The following is a 19,827-nucleotide window of genomic DNA, read 5'->3' on the forward strand; positions in this document are numbered from 1 at the left end:
CTCAGGTTTGGGAGGTACTGCCAAAGAAGCCTTGGTGAGTTGCTGCAGTGCATCTTGTAGATGGTACACACTGCAGCCATGGTTCGCCGGTGGTGGAGGGAGTGAGTGTTTAAGGTGGTGGATGGGGGGCCAATCAAGTGGGCTATTTTGTCCTGGATGGTGAGGAGCTTCTTGAGTGTTGTTGAAGCTGCACTCATCCAGGCAAGTGGACAGGACATACCTGGACAGTTCTCCACATTGTCGGGTAGATGCCAGTGTTGTAGCTGTACTGGAACAGCTTGGCTAGAGGCGCAGCTAGTTCTGGAGCGCAAGTCTTCAGCACAACAGCCGGGATGTTGCTAAGTGGGAAAATGTTTGATAAAAGATTTGATTCTATAGTTTCTTATAGTGGGATCTATAGTGGGATGTTGTCGGGGCCCATAGCCTTTGCTGTATCCAGTGCCCTCAGCTGTTTCTTGATATCACGTGGACTGAATCGAATTGGCTAAAGACTGGCTTCTGTGATGGTGGGACCTCAAGAGAATGCAAAAAATGGATCATCCACTCGGCACTGCTGGCTGAAGATGGTTGCTTCAGCCTTGTCTTTTGCACTCGTGATGGCCCACAGCGCCTCATGGAGGCCCAGTTTTGAGCTGCTAGATCTGTTCTGAATCTATTCCATTTAGCACGTTCGTAGTGCCACACAACACAATGTAGGGTGTCCTCAGTGTGAAGATGGGACTTTGTCTCTGTAATGTATTTGCTTCATGGGTTCTTTGCTTAAGAATTCATGGCAACACATTGCTATTAAGAACTAGTTGGTTTATTAACAAAAGTTTAACAATCACACTACACATTACCAGTTCATCCACTAGGCTGACAGCTACATACCTCATTGTGCTAGACTCAACTGGCTGGGGTTTTATTGAGTTGTGAACACCACGTGACTGGCTAAGCCACTCACAATGCAACAGTTCTACAAACCTGTGAGCACACTCATCGGTGGATACATTAGTCTCCACAATGACTGGTCGCTGCTACCAATGCTGTCCTGGACAGATGCATCTGCGACAGGTAGATTGGTGAGGACGAGGTCAAGTAGGTTTTTCCCTCGTGTTGGTTCTCTCACCATCTGTCGCAGGCCCAGTCTCTTAGCTATGTCCATCAGGACTTTGCCAGCTCGGTCAGTAGTGGTGCTACTGAGCCACTCTTGATGATGGACATTGAAGTCCCCCACCCATTCTGTGCCCTTGCTACCCTCGGTGTTTCTTTCAAGTGGTGATCAACATGGAAGAGTTCTGATTCATCAGCTGAGGGAGGATGGTAGGTGGTAATCAGCAGGAGATTTCCTTGCCCATGCTTGACCTGAAGCCATGAAACTTCATGGGTTCTGGAGTCAATGTTGAGGACTCCCAGGGCCACTCCCTCCCGACTGTATATCACTGTGCCGTCACCTCGGGTGGGTCTGTCCTGCCGATGGGACAGGACATACCTCGGGATGGTGATAGAGGAGTCTGGGGCATTGGCTGGAAGGTATGATTCTGTAAGTGTGACTATGTCAGGCTGTTGCTTGACTAGTCGGTGGGACAGCTCTCCCAATATTGGCACAAGTTCCCAGATGTTGGTGAGGAGGACTTTGCAGGGTCAACTGAGCTGGTTGTGCCGTTGTCGTACCTGAAGCCAGTGCTGTAAGATTAGGATCACAGGTCACACACAGATACCCAAAGGGTCTTGGGAGTTGTAAGGCATTCTAGTAAGGGAGCGATAGTTCAAATATAGTCAAACACAACACACAATCAGGATAGACATGCGACCATGACAAGTAGCTGGTACTAGTCCCGACCGGACTGACGGCTGTTGGCACGAACAGGTCTTCTCTTCACCGTCTGCCCTGGAAATCCCTCTAGGTCTTTCTTTTATTCTCTTTTTAGGGGTGGGCCTGGTGTAGGATAGGGACATGGCCATTCAACCTATGATATGTCGAGTTCTTTCTCTCAACTCTTGGGTGAAACCCTCCTCTTCACATGTCTTTCATCTTTGACCAAGCATTTGGTCACCTGCGCTAATTTCTACTGGTGCGGCTCGGTGTCAAATTAATTTTTATCTCATAATACTCCTTGGGACATTTCACTATGTTAAAGGTGCTATATAAATACAAGTTGTTGTTGTTGTTGTTGCTTAGGCCCATCCGCGCAAGTTTGGAGTCAGACAGGCCATTCTCGACCTTTAGGTGTTTGGAGCTGCCTGTTCTCAGTTAGTTATGTTCACGTTGTTCGAGTGGCATTAGCTATTGTACCGTGGGATGAGTCCTTCAATTCTAACACCAGTCTGAAGAGACGCTTTGGTCTCAAGTTGTTTCTTCCAATCCACGATTTCTAGGTCGATTTCCGCACAGCCCTGTAAATGTTATCCCAGCAATATTTATCCAATTCTCTATTAAATGTAACTATTGAATCTGCTTCTCATTGGAGCGTGGGCAGTACAGCAGGAGCGGCGAGGTCGGGGCGAAGGAGCGGCGAGAGATTGTAGAGGGGCATGATCGGGGGCCCAGGAGAGGCGAGAGTTTGAGGCCCAGAAGAGCCGAGGGCCCAGGGGCAGCATGGGCCAGCCCACACTGCGATATGTGTGCGCACTAGGTCCGTGCAGCAGAGCTGGTCTCCGGTCGTCTTGGTTTAGCCTTGCAACTGGACCAAGACCTAGCTCTGTCAAGCCCGTGTGGTGGCTGGTGTACAACGGTCACCACACATTAAAAAAATCCACACACAGGCATCTTCCACCCTTCAGGATGTAGCTCAGGATCTGGAATATTAGGTCCTTCATTGAAACATCTGTGAACTCATTCTTTTTTGGCGTGGAAGCAAGTCATCCTCGTTTCGGGGGACCACCTATGAATGTTGGATGAATCTGCTTCCAGGCAGTGCGTTCTAGGTCACAATAACTCGCTGTGTAAAAACAAAAAACGTGTTGCCTCTGGTTCTTCTGCCAATCACCTTCAATCCATGCCCTCTGGTTACCCACCCTCCTGCCATTGCATACAGTTTCTCCTTATTTACTCTAAACCATTCATGATTTTGAACACCTCTATCAAATCTCCCTGAACCTCTCCTGCTCCGAGGAGAACAACCCCAGCTTCTCCATCTCTCCACACAACGGAGGTCCCTCATCTCTGGTAACATTTTAGTAAATCTCCTTGGCACCCTCTCTCCAAGCCCTTAAAGTGCGCTGTCTAGAATTGGCTCAGTTGAGGCCAAACCAGTGTTTTATAAAGGTTTCGCATAACTTCCTTGCTTTTGTACTCTATACCTCTATTAATAAAGACAATGATCGCGTATGCTTTTTTAAAAAAACAGCCTTCTCAACCTGCCCTGCCACCTTCAAAGATTTGTGTAAATACACCCCCAGCTCTCTCTCTTCCTGCACACCCTTTAGAATTGTACCCTGTAGTTTATAATGCCTCTCCTCAGTCTTCCTACCAAAATGTATCACTTTGCACATCTGCCATCTGTCTTTCTATTCCACCAGTCTGTCTCTGTCCTCCTGAAGTCTGTCATTATCCTCTGCATTGTTTCCTACATTTCTGAGTTTTGCATCATCTGCAAATTATGCCCACTACACCCAAGTCCAGGTCATTGATATATATCAGAGCAGTGGTCCTAATACTGACCCCTGGAAAGACCACGTTACACCTCGCTCCAGTCTGGAAAACCAACTGTTCACCACTACTCTCTGCTTACTGTCCCTTAGCCAATGTTGTATCCATGCTGCCACTGTCCCTTTAACAGTGGGCTTTAATTGTGCGAGTGTCATTAAAAGACATAGAAACATATAAACATAGAAAATAGGTGCAGGAGTAGGCCATTCGGCCCTTCGAGCCTGCACCGCCATTCAATATGATCATGGCTGATGATGCAACTTCAGTACCCCATTCCTGCTTTCTCTCCATACCCCTTGATCCCTTTAGCCGTAAGGGCCACATCTAACTCCCTTTTGAATATATCTAACGAACTGGCCTCAACAACTTTCTGTGGTAGAGAATTCCACAGTTTCACAATTCTCTGAGTGAAGAAGTTTCTCCTCATCTCGGTCCTAAATGGCTTACCCCTTATCCTTAGTCTCCTGGTTCTGGACTTCCCCAACATCGGGAATATTCTTCCTGCATCTAACCTGTCCAATCCCATCAGAATTTTATATGTTTCTATGAGATCCCCTCTCATTCTTCTGAATTCCAGTGAATACAGGCCGAGTCGATCCAGTCTTTCTTCATATGTCAGTCCCGCCATCCCGGGAATCAGTCTGGTGAACCTTCGCTGTACTCCCTCAATAGCAAGAATGTCCTTCCTCAGATTAAGAGACCAATTTATATTCTGCGAATAAATGGATGCAAAATTAAAATTTTTCAAAACTTCCCCCCCCCCCACCCAAAAATAAATCGCTTGGCCAAACAAGTTGAAAGATTCAGCATCCAGCTGATATTGTTCCCTGGAGGATTGCTGACACAGACCAACGACAGTGGGCAGCTCAGTACATTCAGCCACACTATTGCACTCCCTCAAACAGCTTCCTCCTGCTACACTGTGCCCGTGAAGGGAAGTGTGAGCATTGAGACCGTGTACTTGCGGGACTCCTCCCCGTGTTGTCCGGGAACATCCATTCCACATCGCAGCCCCGGAAATCTGTGCCCCATGTGCCATGTATGTAACCTTCATGTAACTGTACCCTTCATGTAACAACACTGAATACTGTAGACACCTAAGTAATGCACACCTTGACCACAGGGGGTGAACTTGTGGGAAACACTCCTCACCTGGTCATCCAGCTGTATAAAGGGAGGTCCCACGCAGGGTCATTACTTCTTGGTCCTGTGAATAAAGGTACAGGTCACAGAGTGACCTTGTCTGCAGTATGTGCCTCGTGTTGATTTACAGTAGAGTGTAAGGACACAACACCATGGAGTCACATTTGACCCTGAGATGAGCTTCCAACCACATATCCACAGCATAACTAATACCGCCTATTTCCCCATCTGGAACATCACCCGCCTCCGCCCCTGCCTCAGCTCATCTGCAGCTGAAACCATCATCCATGCCTTTGTTACCTCTAGACTCGACTATTCCAGTGCACTCCTGGCTGGCCTCCCACATTCCACCCCACGTAAACTTGAGGGCATCCAAATCTCGGCTGCCCGTGTCCTAACTCGCACCAAGTCCCGCTCACCCATCACCCCTGTGCTGATCTACATTGGCTCCTGCTTAAACAACACCCCGATTTTTAAAATTCTCGTCCTTGTTTCCAATTCCCTCCGTGGTCTCGCCCCTCCCTATCTCTGTAATCTCCTCCAGCCCAACAACCCCCCGAGATGTCTGCGCTCCTCTAATTCTGGTCTTTTGATCATCCCCGATTATAATCGCTCAACCATCGGTGGCCGTGCCTTCAGCTGCCTAGGCCCCAATCTCTGGAATTCCCTCTCTAAACCTCTAAGGCGCTCCGTTTCCCACATTACAACAGTGACTACACTCCAAAAGTAATTAATTGGCCGTAAAGCGCTTTGAGACGTCAAGTGGTTGTGAAAGGTGTGATATAAATCCAAGTCTTTCTTTAAACCCTACCTCTTTCACCAAGCTTTTGGTCAGAGGCCTTAATATCTCCTTACGTAGCTCGGTTGTTTGATTTACGCTCCTGTGGAGCTCCTTGGGACGTTTTACTATGTTAAAGGTGCTATATAAATCCAAGTTGTTGTTGTTGTGCATCCCAGTGCATGTGCTGGAGTGAACCCATTGGTGACCTCCAGCACTGACTCCGCCTTTCAAAGATCAGGGTTTCAGGTCTGCCTATTTAAGGAAGACTTGCATTTCTATAGCACCTTTCATGACCACCAGACATTCCAAAACACTTTACAGCCAATAAAGTACTTTTGAAGTGCAGTCACTGTTATAATGTGGGAAATGCAGCAGCCAATTTGCGCACAGCAAGCTCTCACAAACAGCAATGTGATAATGACCAGATAATCTGTTTTTAGTGATGTTGATAGAGGGATAAATATTGGCCAGCATACCGGGGATAACTCCACTGCTCTTCTTCAAAGTAGTGCCCATGGGATCTTTTACGTCCACCTGAGAGAGCAGACGGGGCCTTGGTTTAAGGTCTTATCCGAAAGATGGCACCTCCGATAGTGCGCCGCTCCCTCAGCACTGCGCTGGAGTGTCAGCCTGGATTTTTGTGCTCAAGTCTCTGGAGTGGGACTTGAACCCACAACCTCCTGACTCGATGGTGAGAGTGCTGCCCACTGAGCCACGGATAATAAACAATTTTCATAATGACACTCTCAATGTCAGCCATGTCCTGATCCCCTCTCTCTATCTCTGTCTGTCTCTCTCATTAAAGAATCTCTCCTGTTAATTTAATCCTTGGAGTCCTGGTAACATTCTAGTGAATCTGCATTGCACTCCTTCCAAGGCCAATATATCCAACAGCCAAATTGAGCACAGCAAGATCCCACAAACTTTAATGTGATGATGGCCAAAAACAAAATCTGTTTTGATGATGTTGGTTGAGGGATAAATATTGACGATGGTGGGGGTGGGGTGAAGGGGGAGGAGCGGGGCTGGGGGGCAGGGGTTGTCGACTGATTTTAGGGGAGGGGTAAGCTGATGGAGAGAAGAAAAATGCTGCAGATGCTGCAATTGGCCGGACTGTACGATTCTATAAAAGGCTGGACAAGTGTGGGCCGAATGACCTCCCTCACCTATTGATATCTTTGCGTTTGCGGACACTATGTGGGGTAACTTCACTCTCGGGTGAACAGCAATCTCAATGTCAGCTATATCCTGACCCCCGCCTCTCTCTCACTCTCTCTCAGGATAACGTGAATCTTCTGCTGACTGAAGAGGAGATGTTCAGCCTGAAGGAAGTGCTCCGACAATGCAGGATCATCCCAGGTCAGTGCAGATATTGCCCAAGTCCCCTCCTCCTCTCTCTCCGACATCACTGACAGTCTGCCCTCTATTCTCACACCGTACTTTGATCTGAAATTATTTGGGAATTTCATCACCCAATCGCTTTGTATTTTGATCAAAACCAGGAAAGTGTCAACAATAACACCGACTTACATTTAGATAGCACCTTTCACATGGAGTTTACAGCACAGCAACAAGCCAATTAACCCAACTGGTCCGTGCCGGTGTTTATGCTCCACACGAGCCTCCTCCCACCCCTCTTCATCTCACCCCATCAACATATCCTTCTATTGCTCTCTCCCTCATGTGTTTATCTAACCTCCCCTTGAATGCACCTCTGCTATTCACCTCAACTAATCCTTGTTGTAGCGAGTTCCACCTTCTCACCACCCTCTGAGTTCCCTGTTGGATTTAATAGTGTCTTACATTTATGGTCCCGAGTTTTGGACTCGCCCACAAGTGGAGACATCTTCTCCATGTGAAAAAAGTGCTTCCTGATTTCACTCTTGCATGGTCCAGCTTCAACCTTAAGATCGTGTCGTCTGGTTCATGATTCCCCCAGCAGACGAGATCGTTTCTTCGGACGAGTAGTTACTGTGTATATTATAGAGAATAGCAGCCCCTGTGTATATTATAGGGAATAGCAGCTCCTGTGTATATTATAGAGAATAGCGCCCTCTGTGTATATTATAGGGAACAGCAGCTCTTGTGTATATTATAGACAATAGCAGCTCCTGTGTATATTATAGAGAATAGCAGTCACCGTGTATATTTTCGAGACTAGCAGCCCCTGTGTATATTATAGAGATAGCAGCCCCTATGTATATTATAGAGAATAGTGCCCCCTGTATATATTATAGAGAATAGCAACCCCTGTGTATATTATAGGGAATAGCATCCCCTGTATATATTATAGAGAATAGCAGCCCCTGTGTATATTATAGGGAATAGTAGTCCCTGTGTATATTATAGAGAATAGCAGCCCCTGTGTATATTATAGAGAATAGCAGTCCCTGTGTATATTATAGGGACTAGCATCCCCTGTATATATTATAGAGAATAGCAGCCCCTGTGTATATTATAGGGAATAGTAGTCCCTGTGTATATTATAGAGAATAGCAGCCCCTGTGTATATTATAGAGACTAGCAGCCCCTGTGTATATTATAGAGAATAGCAGCCCCTGTGTATATTGTAGAGAATAGCAGCCCCTGTGTATATTATAGAGAATAGCAGCCCCTGTGTATATTATAGAGAATAACAGCCCCTATGTATATTATAGAGAATAGCAGTCACCGTGTATATTATAGAGACTAGCAGCCCCTGTGTATATTATAGAGAATAGCAGCCCCTGTGTATATTATAGAGAATAGTGCCCCCTGTATATATTATAGAGAATAACAGCCCCTGTGTACATTATAGAGAATAGTAGTCCCTGTGTATATTATAGAGAATAGCAGCCCCTGTGTATATTATAGAGACTAGCAGCCCCTGTGTATATTATAGAGAATAGCAGCCCGTGTATATTATAGAGACTAGCAGCCCCTGTGTATATTATAGAGAATAGCAGCCCGTGTATATTATAGAGAATAGTGTCTCCTGTTTATATTACAGAGCCCCTGTGTATATTATAGGGAATAGCGCCTCCTGTGTATATTATAGAGAATAGCAGACCATGTATATATTATAGAGAATAGCAGCCCCTGTGTTTATTATAGAGAATAGTGCCCCCTGTATATATTACAGAGCCCCTGTGTATATTATAGGGAATAGCGCCCCCTGTGTGTATTATAGAGAATAGCGCCCTCTGTGTATATTACAGAGCCCCTGTGTATCATGCAACAATAGTTCGTGCTTTATCCAGTGAGTTGCCACCTTGCCGATTCACTCTCTGTCTTTCCAGAATCCTGTTTGAATTCGGATGATTTTGTTCATTACAAGCACTTCATCCATAAGCAGATTTTTGATGAGCAGATGAACGAGGAGAAGGAGGAGCTGGTCTTGGTGCAGTTCTCTGCTTTAGACGGGGACAAAAAGGGCCAGATGGAATGGGCGGACTTCCTGTACCACGAGTCACTGTTGGTGTTGCAAAGGTTCCGCTCGGAGGTACGTTGGTCGCTGGAGTTTCCTGTGTGGGAGGACTGGTCTGCTTCAGGTGGACAACCCCAGAAGCCGCAGCAACAGAAACGTCTCCGAAAGCGTTTTTCAGCCTCACCTGAGAGACGGCTCAGGGTCTCTTTAAAATGTCACTCAAAGGGTGGGGGAGGGTATATGGGAATGATGAGAGGAGGTGGTGGAGGGGAATGGATGAGGGTAAGGGGAGGTGAGGGAGGGGATATGGGGGGAGGTGTGGGGATGGGATGCGAGGGGATTGAGGAGGGGATGTGGGGATGTGGGGATGTGGGAAGGGGGAGAGGGGAGGTGAGGGAGGGGATGTGGGGAGGAGAATTATGGGAGGATGTGGTGGAGGAAGGGTGATATGGGGGAAGGGATGAGGGTAAGGGGAGGTGAGGGAGGGGATATGGGTGAAGGTTTGGCAGATGGAATACAATGTCGGAAAGTGTGAGGTCATCCACCTTGGGTAAAAGAACAGTAAAAGGGAATATTATTTGAATGGGGAGAAATTACAACATGTTGAGGTGCAGAGGGACCTGGGGGTCCTTGTGCATGAATCCCAAAAAGTTAGTTTGCCAGTGCAGCAGGTAATCAGGAAGGCGAATGGAATGTTGGCCTTCATTGCGAGAGGGATGGAGTACAAAAGCAGGGAGGTCCTTCTGCAACTGTACAGGGTATTGGTGAGGCCGCACCTGGAGTACTGCGTGCAGTTTTGGTCACCTTACTTAAGGAAGGATATACTGGAGGGGGTACAGAGACGATTCACTCGGCTGATTCCGGAGATGAGGGGGTTACCTTATGATGATAAATTGAGTAGACTGGGTCTTTACTCATTGGAGTTCAGAAGGATGAGGGGTGATCTTATAGAAACATTTAAAATCATGAAAGGGATAGACAAGATAGAGGCAGAGAGGTTGTTTCCACTGGTCGGGGAGACTAGAACTAGGGGGCACAACCTCAAAATACGGGAGAGCGAATTTAAAACCGAGTTGAGAAGGAATTTCTTCTCCCAGAGGGTTGTGAATCTGTGGAATTCTCTGCCCAAGGAAGCAGTTGAGGCTAGCTCATTGAATGTATTCAAGTCACAGATAGATAGATTTTTAACCAATAAGGGAATTAAGGGTTACTGGGAGAGGGCGGGTAAGTGGAGCTGAGTCCATGGCCAGATCAGCCATGATCTTGTTGAATGGCGGAGCAGGCTCGAGGGGCTAGATGGCCTACTCCTGTTCCTAATTGTTATGTTCTTATGTGGGATGCAAGGGGAGGGGATGGGGGAGGGGGATGTGGGAGGAGGTATGGGGAGGGTAGGTGTGGGAGCGTCGTTCGTTAACCACCCTTTCGTAATTTCCCTCACCTTCTCTCCGTCTTCTCGAACCTTGTCGGTGTCCTTCACTGTGCCTGCTGGCTCGTTTAAAACGGAAGCTCCTTGTTCTGAGATCCTCTTCCCTCAGCTCGGCCAGTGTCCTCTCCGATTCTTCACCCACTTCCTTCACCGGTGTGAACTGCATTTGTTTTTTTTTGCACCTTCCCAGAATTCCTTGCTGAGACTCCTGACGGCCAAGGAGCACGAGAGGGCCCGGAGTTGCTTCGTGAGTCTGGACCAGAACCGAGACGGGCTAATCACGGGCAGTGAGTGTAAGAAAGCCCAGAACTCCTGGTTCCACAAGAACCCCAAAGAGCTTCAATCCTGCAACGTCAGGTGAGAATACTTCCAGCTCGACTGGGTTACATGAGGATTAAACATCAACAGGTACTAAAAATAACCAGAAAGGCCAATGGAATGCTGGCCGTTATATCTAGAGTACAAGGGGCTAGAAGTTATGGTGCAGCTGTACAAACCTTAGTTAGACCACACCTGGAGCACTGTCAGCAGTTCTGGACACTTTAGGCAGGATATATTGGCCTTGGAGGGAGTGCAGCTTAGGTTTACCAGAATGATACCCGGACTTCAAGGGTTAAGTTATGAGCAAAGATTACACATATTATGGTAGTATTCCCCAGAATTTAGATGGTTAAGGGGTGATCCTATCAAAGGTTTCAGGATATTAAGGGGAACAGATAGGGTAGATAGAGAGAAACGATTTCCGCTGGTTGGGGATTCTAGGACTAGGGGGCAAAGACTAAAACTTAGAGCCAGACCTTTCAGGAGTGAAATTAGGAAACACTTCTACACACAAAGAGTGGTAGATGTTTGGAACTCTCTTCTGCAAATGGCAATTGATGCTGGATCAATTGTTCATTTTAAGTCTGAGATTGATCAGCCATGATCTCATTGAATGGTGGAAAAGGCTCGAGGGGCTAAATGGCCTCTGTAATGTATGCACCAGTGAGTATGCTCACGGGTTTGTAGAGCTGTTGCATTGTGAGTGGCTTAGCCAGTTCACAAGACTCCATAAAACCCCAGTCAGTTGGGTCTAGGTCATCCACAATGAGGTATGCAGTTTGTGAGCTGGGTGGATGAACTGGCAATGTGTAGTGTGATTGTTAAACTTTTGTTAATAAACCAACTAGTTCTGAATAGCAATGTGTTGCTATGAATTTTTAAGCAAAGAACCCATGAAGCAAATACATTGCAGCCTCCTCCTGTTCCGATGTAACTTGGGTAAGCGGGCGGGGTGCGTGTCAAATGGACGGGAATGGTTTACCTCCATTCTATAATCCCGCCACATTTTTCTATCCAATGACTTCACCAAAAAGGAGGATCGATCGGGGTTTATAAAGGGAGCCAATGCGCTAACCCCACTGAGTGTAATTTTAACCCTCACTCCCCCAGAGCTTTCATCCCTTTAATAGTGTTTACATTTGTAGATTGTTCTACCTGGTGTTGCTCAGTGGGCAACACTCTCACCTCCTGAGTCAGAAGATTGTGGGTTCAAGACCCACTCCAGGGACTTGAGCAAATAAATCCAGGCTGACACTCCCAGTGCAGTGCTGAGGGAGTGCCGCACTGTTGGAGGGGCAGTGCTGAGGGAATGCCGCACTGTCGGAGGTGCCTCTCAGGTGGATGTAAAAGATCCCACGGTACTTTTTAAGAAGAGCAGGGGAGTTATCCCGGTGTCCTGGGGCCACTATTTATCCCTCAATCAACATCACTGAAACAGATTACAAGTTTGAGTCTCCGAAACCTGGAGTTCCGAAATTCAGAATGTTCCGAAATCCGTACACTGGTCCGGTCCGTGGTGGGGTCGTCTGGAATCCAGAAAATGTTTTGAAATCTGGACCTCGCCCTCCTCGGGACTTCCCTCGCCGGATCTATCCCCCCCCACCTCCGGATGTACTTCACTGGACTTCGTCCCCACCCGCCCTGGACCACTCGCCCCCCCCCACCCCCCAGACCCCCACCCCCCCACCCGCCGGGACCTCCACCCCCCCACTCTGGATGTACTTCACTGGACCTCATCTCCCCGGGACCTTGGCCCCTCCCCCGGGCCTACCTCACACCCGCACCCCCCCCACCCCCCTGGGACCTTGGACCCCTCCTGGACCTCGCCCTCCCCCCACCGGACCTACCTCGCCCCCTCCCCCCCCGGGGACCTCTCCTTGTAACGGTAACTTTTTCATTTTGTATTCTGCCACATTTTTCATGCCTTTTATCGCAGCGGTAATTTCCTCTGCCACTTCTTCATCGACAAATATCTCTAACTCACGAGCTACCGCAGCCATGTCCTCGATGTTCACCAGGTCAACAACTTCTTCCATGGTGTTGCGGATGCTCAACTGGATCTGCTCAACAAACCCTTTGTTCAGAGTTTTTCGTCTAATGATCACGCGATTCCATTCCAGTTCCATCACTGGCCCAGGCATTTCCGGATTCGGGATGTCTGAAAGACGTTCCAAAGTCCGGAAATACCTAGAATCCGGAGCGCCTCAGTCCCAAGGCTCCAGATTTCACCGCTGTAACTGTACCTCTTTACGGGATCTTGCTATTTGCAAATCTGGCTGTTACTTTTCCCTGAAACACAACAGTGACTACACTTGTAAGGTAATTCATTGGCTGCAAAGCACTGTGGGAAGTCCTAAGGTGGAGAAAGTTGCTATAGAAATGCAAGTTCTTTATCTATCCTACTTTATCCAGTTTGAGTACAACACATTGCCCCGATGAGTCATTCATAAATGGATTACAGACTTAACAGAGACCCTTCCTGATTTTGAATACCTCTATCAAATCTCCCCTTAACCTTCTCTGCTCCGAGGAGAACAACCCCAGCTTCTCCAGTCTTTCCACGTAACTGAAGTCCCTCATCCCTGGAACCATTCTCGTAAATATCCTCTGCAAGGCCTTGACATCCTTCCTACAGTGCGGTGCCCAGAATTGGACACAATACTCCAGCTGGGGCCTAACCAGTGCTTTATACAGGTTCAGCATGTCGGTGAAACTTGCAGATTGGAAGGGGCTGGGCAGTTTTAGGCTGCACAGCATGTTAAGGTGGTTTTGCTGGGTATGTTTTCCATCAATTATGGATGAGAGAGATAGCTGAACAGCAGGACGGCAGCACTTCATGCGGGCAGTGACTGTCAGGGGTTCCGCACCATTCAGCTGACCTTTAATGTGCTCATTATCTTATTAACCAAGACTGCAATTAAGCTGCCACCTTATCCTGGAATTATCAGTGACATGAGGAACACACTCATTGTTTATTGAGTACCTTTATTGCTGAAATATAAAGTGCACTGCCTATATGGTGAGGTGATGTGTGGCATTAGGGGAAGGAGGACCAACCAGATTGAGCCATCATCATAGGCAGTCCCTCGAAATCGAGGGAGACTTGCTTCCACTCTAAAAGTGAGTTCTTAGGTGACTGAACAGTCCAATATGGGAATTACAGTCTCTGTCACAGGTGGGACAGACAGATGTTGAGGAAAGGATGGGTGGGACTGGTTTGCCGCACGCTCCTTCCGCTGCCTGCGGTTGGTTTCTGCATGTTCTCGGCGACGAGACTTGAGGTGCTCAGCGCCCTCCCGGATGCTCTTCCTCCACTTAGGGCGGTCTTTGGCCAGGGACTCCCAGGTATCAGTGGGAATGTTGCACTTTATCAGGGAGGCTTTGAGGGTGTCCTTGTAACGTTCCTCTGCCCACCTTTGGCTCGCTTGCCATGTAGGAATTCCGAGTAGAGTGCTTGCTTTGGGAGTCTTGTGCCAAGCATGCAAACAATGTGGCCTGCCCAGCGGAGTGTGGTCAGTGCTTCAATGCTGGGGATGTTGGCCTGGTCGAGGACGCTAACGTTGGTGCGTCTGTCCTCCCAGGGGATTTGTAGGACCTTGCGCAGATATCGTTGGTGGTATTTCTCCAGTGATCTGACGTGTCTACTGTATATGGTCCACGACTCTGAGCCATACAGGAGGGCAGGTATCACTACAGCCCTGTAGACCATGAGTTTGGTGCCAGATTTGAGGGCCTGATCTTCGAACATTTTTCCTAAGGCGGCCCAAGGCACGGTCATATTCATTCACAGTACCTGCACCCACAATCTTCGTAGGGTCACATTTTTGAGTATGATGAGCAGAAGACTTTTATAAAAACAGAAAATGCTGGAAATATTGGAGTGCATATCCACAGATCCTTAAAGGTAGCAGGCCAGGTAGATTAGGTGGTTAAGAAGACAAATGGAATGCTTGTACTCTATTGCTTGGATAATAAAGAACTGTATAAAACACTGGTTAGGTCACAGCTGGAGCACTGCATGCAGTTCTGGTCACCGCATTACAGGAAGGATGTGATTGCACTGGGGAGGGTACAGAGGAGATTTACGAGGATGTTGCCAGGATTGGAGAATTTTAGCTATGAGGAAAGATTGGATAGGCTGGGGTTGTTTGCTTTGGAACAGAGGAGGCTGAGGGGAGACCTCATTGAGGTGTATAAAATTATGAGGGGCCTAGATAGAGTGGATAGGAAGGACCTATTTCCCTTAGCCGAGGGGTTAATAACCAGGGGGCATAGATTTAAAGTAATTGGTAAGATTAGAGGGGAGATGCGTAAACATTTCTTTACGCACAGGATTGTGGGGGTCTGGAGCTCAGTGCCTGAAAGAGTGGTAGAGGCAGAAACCCTCATCACAGTTAAAAAGTACTTGGATATGCACTTAAAGTGCAGTAATCTACAGGGCTACGGACCTAGAGCTGGAATGTGGGATTAGGCTGGATAGCTCTTAGTCGGCTGGCACGGACACGATGGGCCGAAATGGCCTCCTTCTTTGTTGTAATTTTTCGATGATTGTTCTCAGCGGGTCAGGCAACATCTGTGGAGAGAGAAACAGAGTTAACGTTTTTAGTGATGTTGGTTGAGGGATAACTATTGGCCAGGACACCGGGGATAACTCCCCTGCTCTTTGAAATAGTGGCTGTGGGATCTTTTACATCCACCTGAGAGAGCAGACGGGGCCTTGGTTTAACATCTCATCTGAAAGGCGGCACCTCCGACAGTGCAGCACTCCCTCAGCACTGCACTGGGAGTGTCGACCTGGATTATGTGCTCAAGTCTCTGGAGATCTCAGCTCAGTCAAGCTCACATCCAGCATTACGGTGATATCCGTGCTGCCAATGGAGCATGCAGTGTCCCCTGAAATCCCACAGGGGTTCTGACAGACTCCCACTGTAACTCCAGCGGGAACCCTCAGGAAAAATATACTGGCCCTGAAATTCCGTTTTCGCCTTCCCGCGGGCATTTTAGAGAAAAAGTACGCACCTACCTTAAGCTGGTGCCCACACTGGACTTTCCGATGCTGAAGCCTCTCCTGACTGCGAGTCGCAGCGCGTGCACGTCGACATGTGCGCAGGCCTACAGCTGGAGTCACATGGCTCTGGGCAGCCAACCAGGTAAAGTATCATAGTAATAGGAGTTCCACAGGGTCCTAAACTCCTCTTACTATGATTGTGATAGAGCCCGAAATATCCAAAACACAGCCCCAAACACCCAAAATACTAATAAAAAATAGAAAATAATTACACTACATTCATTTAAATTAAAGTTATTAATGTCTCAAAAAAGATAATGTCCCGATTTTTGAAAAAGTTTTTTAAAATACCGTTGCAGGGAGGGTTTTTAATGATAAAATGTTTTAATAACTTTATTTTTATATGTTTTTGTGTTTTTTAAAACACTTGCGCCTGTAAAAGTGTGCTATGGCGCAAGATTTTTGAGGACATTGGTAATCGTAAATATCGGAAATTTCCATTTTCATGTGTCCTCACTCCCGAGACGTGCGAGGTTTGTCAAGCCAGAAACTTGACAGATCGGAAATGCTGGTTTCCAGAGCATGCGCATTGCGCGGTTGAAACCGACATTTCCGATGCCTTCCTTGGTCCGTAGGAACTCCGTACGGATCCGGGGATGCTGGAATTTTGGCCCAATATTCCACTGTTGCACCGGATCTCCCCATGTCTGGGCATCTCAGCACTTCACACCACTCCTCCAACTCTGTATAAAAAGGGTTAAATTATGGGGACAGGTTGCACAGAAGATTATGGGACGATCTAATTGTGGTGTTGAAAATGTAAAAGGGATTTGATAGGGTAGATCGAGAGAAACTATTACCCCTGGTGGGGGATTCCAGAACAAGGGTGGGGTGGAGGGCAGGGGGTGGGGGAAGGAATCTTAAGATTGGAGCCAGGCCGTTCGGGGGTGATGTCAGGAAGCACTTCTTCACACAAAGGGAAATCTGGAACTCTCCCAAAAAGCTGTGAATGCTGGGATAATTAGAGCTTTCAAGACTGAGATCACTAGATTTTTGTTGGGTAAGGATCTCATTGGATATTGAGAGAACACTTCAAGGGTTAAGTTACGAGGAGAGATTACACAAATTAGGGTGGTATTCCCTGGAATTTAGAAGGTTAAGGGGGGGATCTGATTGAAGTTTTCAGGATATTAAGGGGAACAGATAGGATAGATAGAGAGAAACGATTTCCCCTGGTTGGGGAGTCTAGGACTAGGGGGCATAGTCTAAATATTAGAGCCATACCTTTCAGGAGTGAAATTAGGAAACACTTCTACACACAATAGGTGATAGAAGTTTGGAGCTCTCTTCCACAAACAGCAATTGATGCCAGATCAATTGTTAATTTTAAATCTGAGATTGATGGATTTTTGTTAACCAAAGATATCTAGGGACATGGGCCAAAGGCGGGTAAATGGCGATAGGCTGCAGATCAGCCACGATCTCCTTGAATGGCAGAGCAGGCTCGAGGGGCTGAACGACCTCCTCCTGTTCCTGTGTAACAGGCTCGAGGGGCTGAACGACCTCCTCCTGTTCCTGTGTAACAGGCTCGAGGGGCTGAATGGCCTCCTATCCCTGTGTAACAGGCTCGAGGGGCTGAATGGCCTCCTCCTGTTCCTGTGTAACAGGCTCGAGGGGCTGAATGGCCTCCTCCTGGTCCTGTGTAACAGGCTCGAGGGGCTGAATGGCCTCCTCCTGTTCCTGTGTAACAGGCTCGAGGGGCTGAATGGGCCTCCTCCTGTTCCTGTATAACCGGCTCGAGGGGCTGAATGGGCCTCCTCCTGTTCCTGTATAACAGGCTCAAGGGGCTGAATGGGCCTCCTCCTGTTCCTGTGTAACAGGCTCAAGGGGCTGAATGGGCCTCCTCCTGTTCCTGTGTAACAGGCTTGAGGGGCTGAATGGGCCTTCTCCTGTTCCTGTATAACCGGCTCGAGGGGCTGAATGGCCTCCTCCTGGTCCTGTGTAACAGGCTCAAGGGGCTGAATGGGCCTTCTCCTGTTCCTGTGTAACAGGCTCGAGGGGCTGAATGGGCCTTCTCCTGTTCCTGTGTAACAGGTTCGAGGGGCTGAATGGGCCTCCTCCTGTTCCTGTGTAACAGGCTCAAGGGGCTGAATGGGCCTCCTCCTGTTCCTGTGTAACAGGCTCAAGGGGCTGATTGGGCCTCCTCCTGTTCCGATGTTCCTGTGTTCAACTCTGCTGTCACTGCCGATGGCTTGGTGAGAATGATAACGGTCGGTGTCTCTTTCTCTGCCAGTATCAGCCACGTTGGACCCATATCAGAGGGCAGCCCAGCCAGCAGGGGACGTGTGCGAGCACAGGACAGGTCGCTGCTCTGCAGAGAGCACGAGGACAACAGGTGAGTGGAGACCAGAACTCTGCAACGATAGAGTGGGAATGGGCAGCTCACTGGTTGAGCTCCAATCGGCATTGTCCAGGGACAGGACTGATCACACATACTGCTGACAGCAATGAAACACTCCCTGGTAGAAATTATCGGAACCCCTCGATTAGATTCCAGCCTGCAACTCACTCCCAGCTATCCATTAGTCTATCTATTAAACCTTCCCGAACCCGCCGATTAGATTCCAGCCTGTAACTCACTCTGGGGTATCCGTTATTCTATATATAAACCCCACCAGCCACTCGATTAGATTCCTCGATGAGATTCTTTGTTGCTCTGAACTCTCTCTTTATCTCTCTCTATTGCTCACTCTCTTTTTCTCTCCCTCTCTTTTTCCCTCTCTCCTCCTCCCCCTCTCTCCTCTTCCCCCTCCCTTCCCCTCTCTCCCCCTCTCTCCTCCTCCCCTCTCTCCTCCTCCCCCTCCCTCCTCCCCCTCTCTCCTCCCCCCCCTCTCCTCCTCCCTCTCTCTCCCTCTCACCCCCTCTCTCCTCCCCCACCTCCCTCTCCCCCTCTCTCCTCCCCCCCCCTCTCTCCTCCTCCCCCTCTAGCCTCTACATCTTTGTGTTCTGCCTCTTCCCCTACTATTGACAAGCTTCTCTCATTCTCCTTCGCACATTTGTACACCGCTCACCTTCCATGCAAAGAGGCCGGAGGTTCCGTCACCATGGAAACCATTGGTGATTTCTCTGAATTGGGGCGAAAGAAACCAATAATTCTTTAATTCCGCCCACGCGCACAGCGAGCGGCAAGGTGTATGGGTCCAGATCAAGGTAAGACATACGGGAGCTGGTTCTTTCCCCAGAGAATAGTAGGCCTCCGGAACAAGCTGCCATTTCATGTGGTCGATGCAGACTCGCTGAATTCCTTCAAGTAAAAGCTGGATTTGTTTCTGCCTGCGGCAGAGATTACCTCTTACAGATACTGCAGGGAACTTAATGGCCAGGGTGATCTCCTGGACTAGTTTCGATCACCTAGATGGGTCGGAGAGCAATATCCCAGATTTTCTTTCCCCCCCTCTGCCAAATTGGCCTGGGTTGTTTATCTGTTATTTTGCCTCTCCCAGGAGATCACATGGTTTGTGGTGGGGTGGAGTGTTGTGTTGTGATACACAAGGTATCACGATTGTGTGGGACCAGCTCGATGGACCAGAGGGTCTTTACCTGTCCGTCATTGTTCGTATGTTCATCCTGTCACCCTGAGCAGCCAGCGTTTTTTTGCGGGTTTCTGACGCTTCCCTGTTTCTCCCCACAGGCGAGTGGACTGGAAAACGTTCCTGAAGGAAAATGCCATTTACATCCTCGCCGCTCGCCCCAACAGTGCCGCCATTCACCTCCGGCCTGATGCGTAACGCCACGGAGAGAGAGAGGGCGCCTGTTCTTTGGGTCGTGACCTGCAGTCCCCCTTGGCCCCCCCCCCCGTCCCGTCCCCATCCCTTCCACACCCTCTCCCCCTCGCCTCCCGCCTCCCCCTCCAACCCGCCTCCCCCTCCCTCCCTGCCTCCCAGCTCCCCTTCACCCTCCCCCACTACCCCTCACCCTGACCTCACTCCACCTCCCATCTCCCCCTCCCACTGCTCCCCATCACCCTTCCCCGCCTCCCATCTCCCTCTCCGCCTCCCATCTTCCCCTCACCCCTCCCCCTCCACCAAGGATGGAGGCCAGCAAAAAACAA

General features: G+C 48.6%; 1 protein-coding gene across 1 annotated transcript in view; it reads left to right on the forward strand.

The window, feature by feature from the left end:
- The window catches only part of phf24 (PHD finger protein 24), a 66,713-nt gene extending 47,209 nt beyond the window's left edge, over positions 1-19,504 (forward strand). Inside the window, exons 3-7 of the mRNA XM_070877085.1 lie at positions 6,836-6,914; positions 8,834-9,036; positions 10,578-10,744; positions 18,010-18,111; positions 19,408-19,504. Coding sequence (XP_070733186.1) covers positions 6,836-6,914; positions 8,834-9,036; positions 10,578-10,744; positions 18,010-18,111; positions 19,408-19,504 — 648 coding nt within the window. The remainder of the gene's footprint in view (positions 1-6,835; positions 6,915-8,833; positions 9,037-10,577; positions 10,745-18,009; positions 18,112-19,407) is intronic.
- Positions 19,505-19,827: the final 323 nt, after the last annotated feature.

Source organism: Pristiophorus japonicus, chromosome 1 (assembly GCF_044704955.1).
Source record: "Pristiophorus japonicus isolate sPriJap1 chromosome 1, sPriJap1.hap1, whole genome shotgun sequence".
NCBI classification, from domain to species: Eukaryota; Metazoa; Chordata; class Chondrichthyes; family Pristiophoridae; genus Pristiophorus; species Pristiophorus japonicus.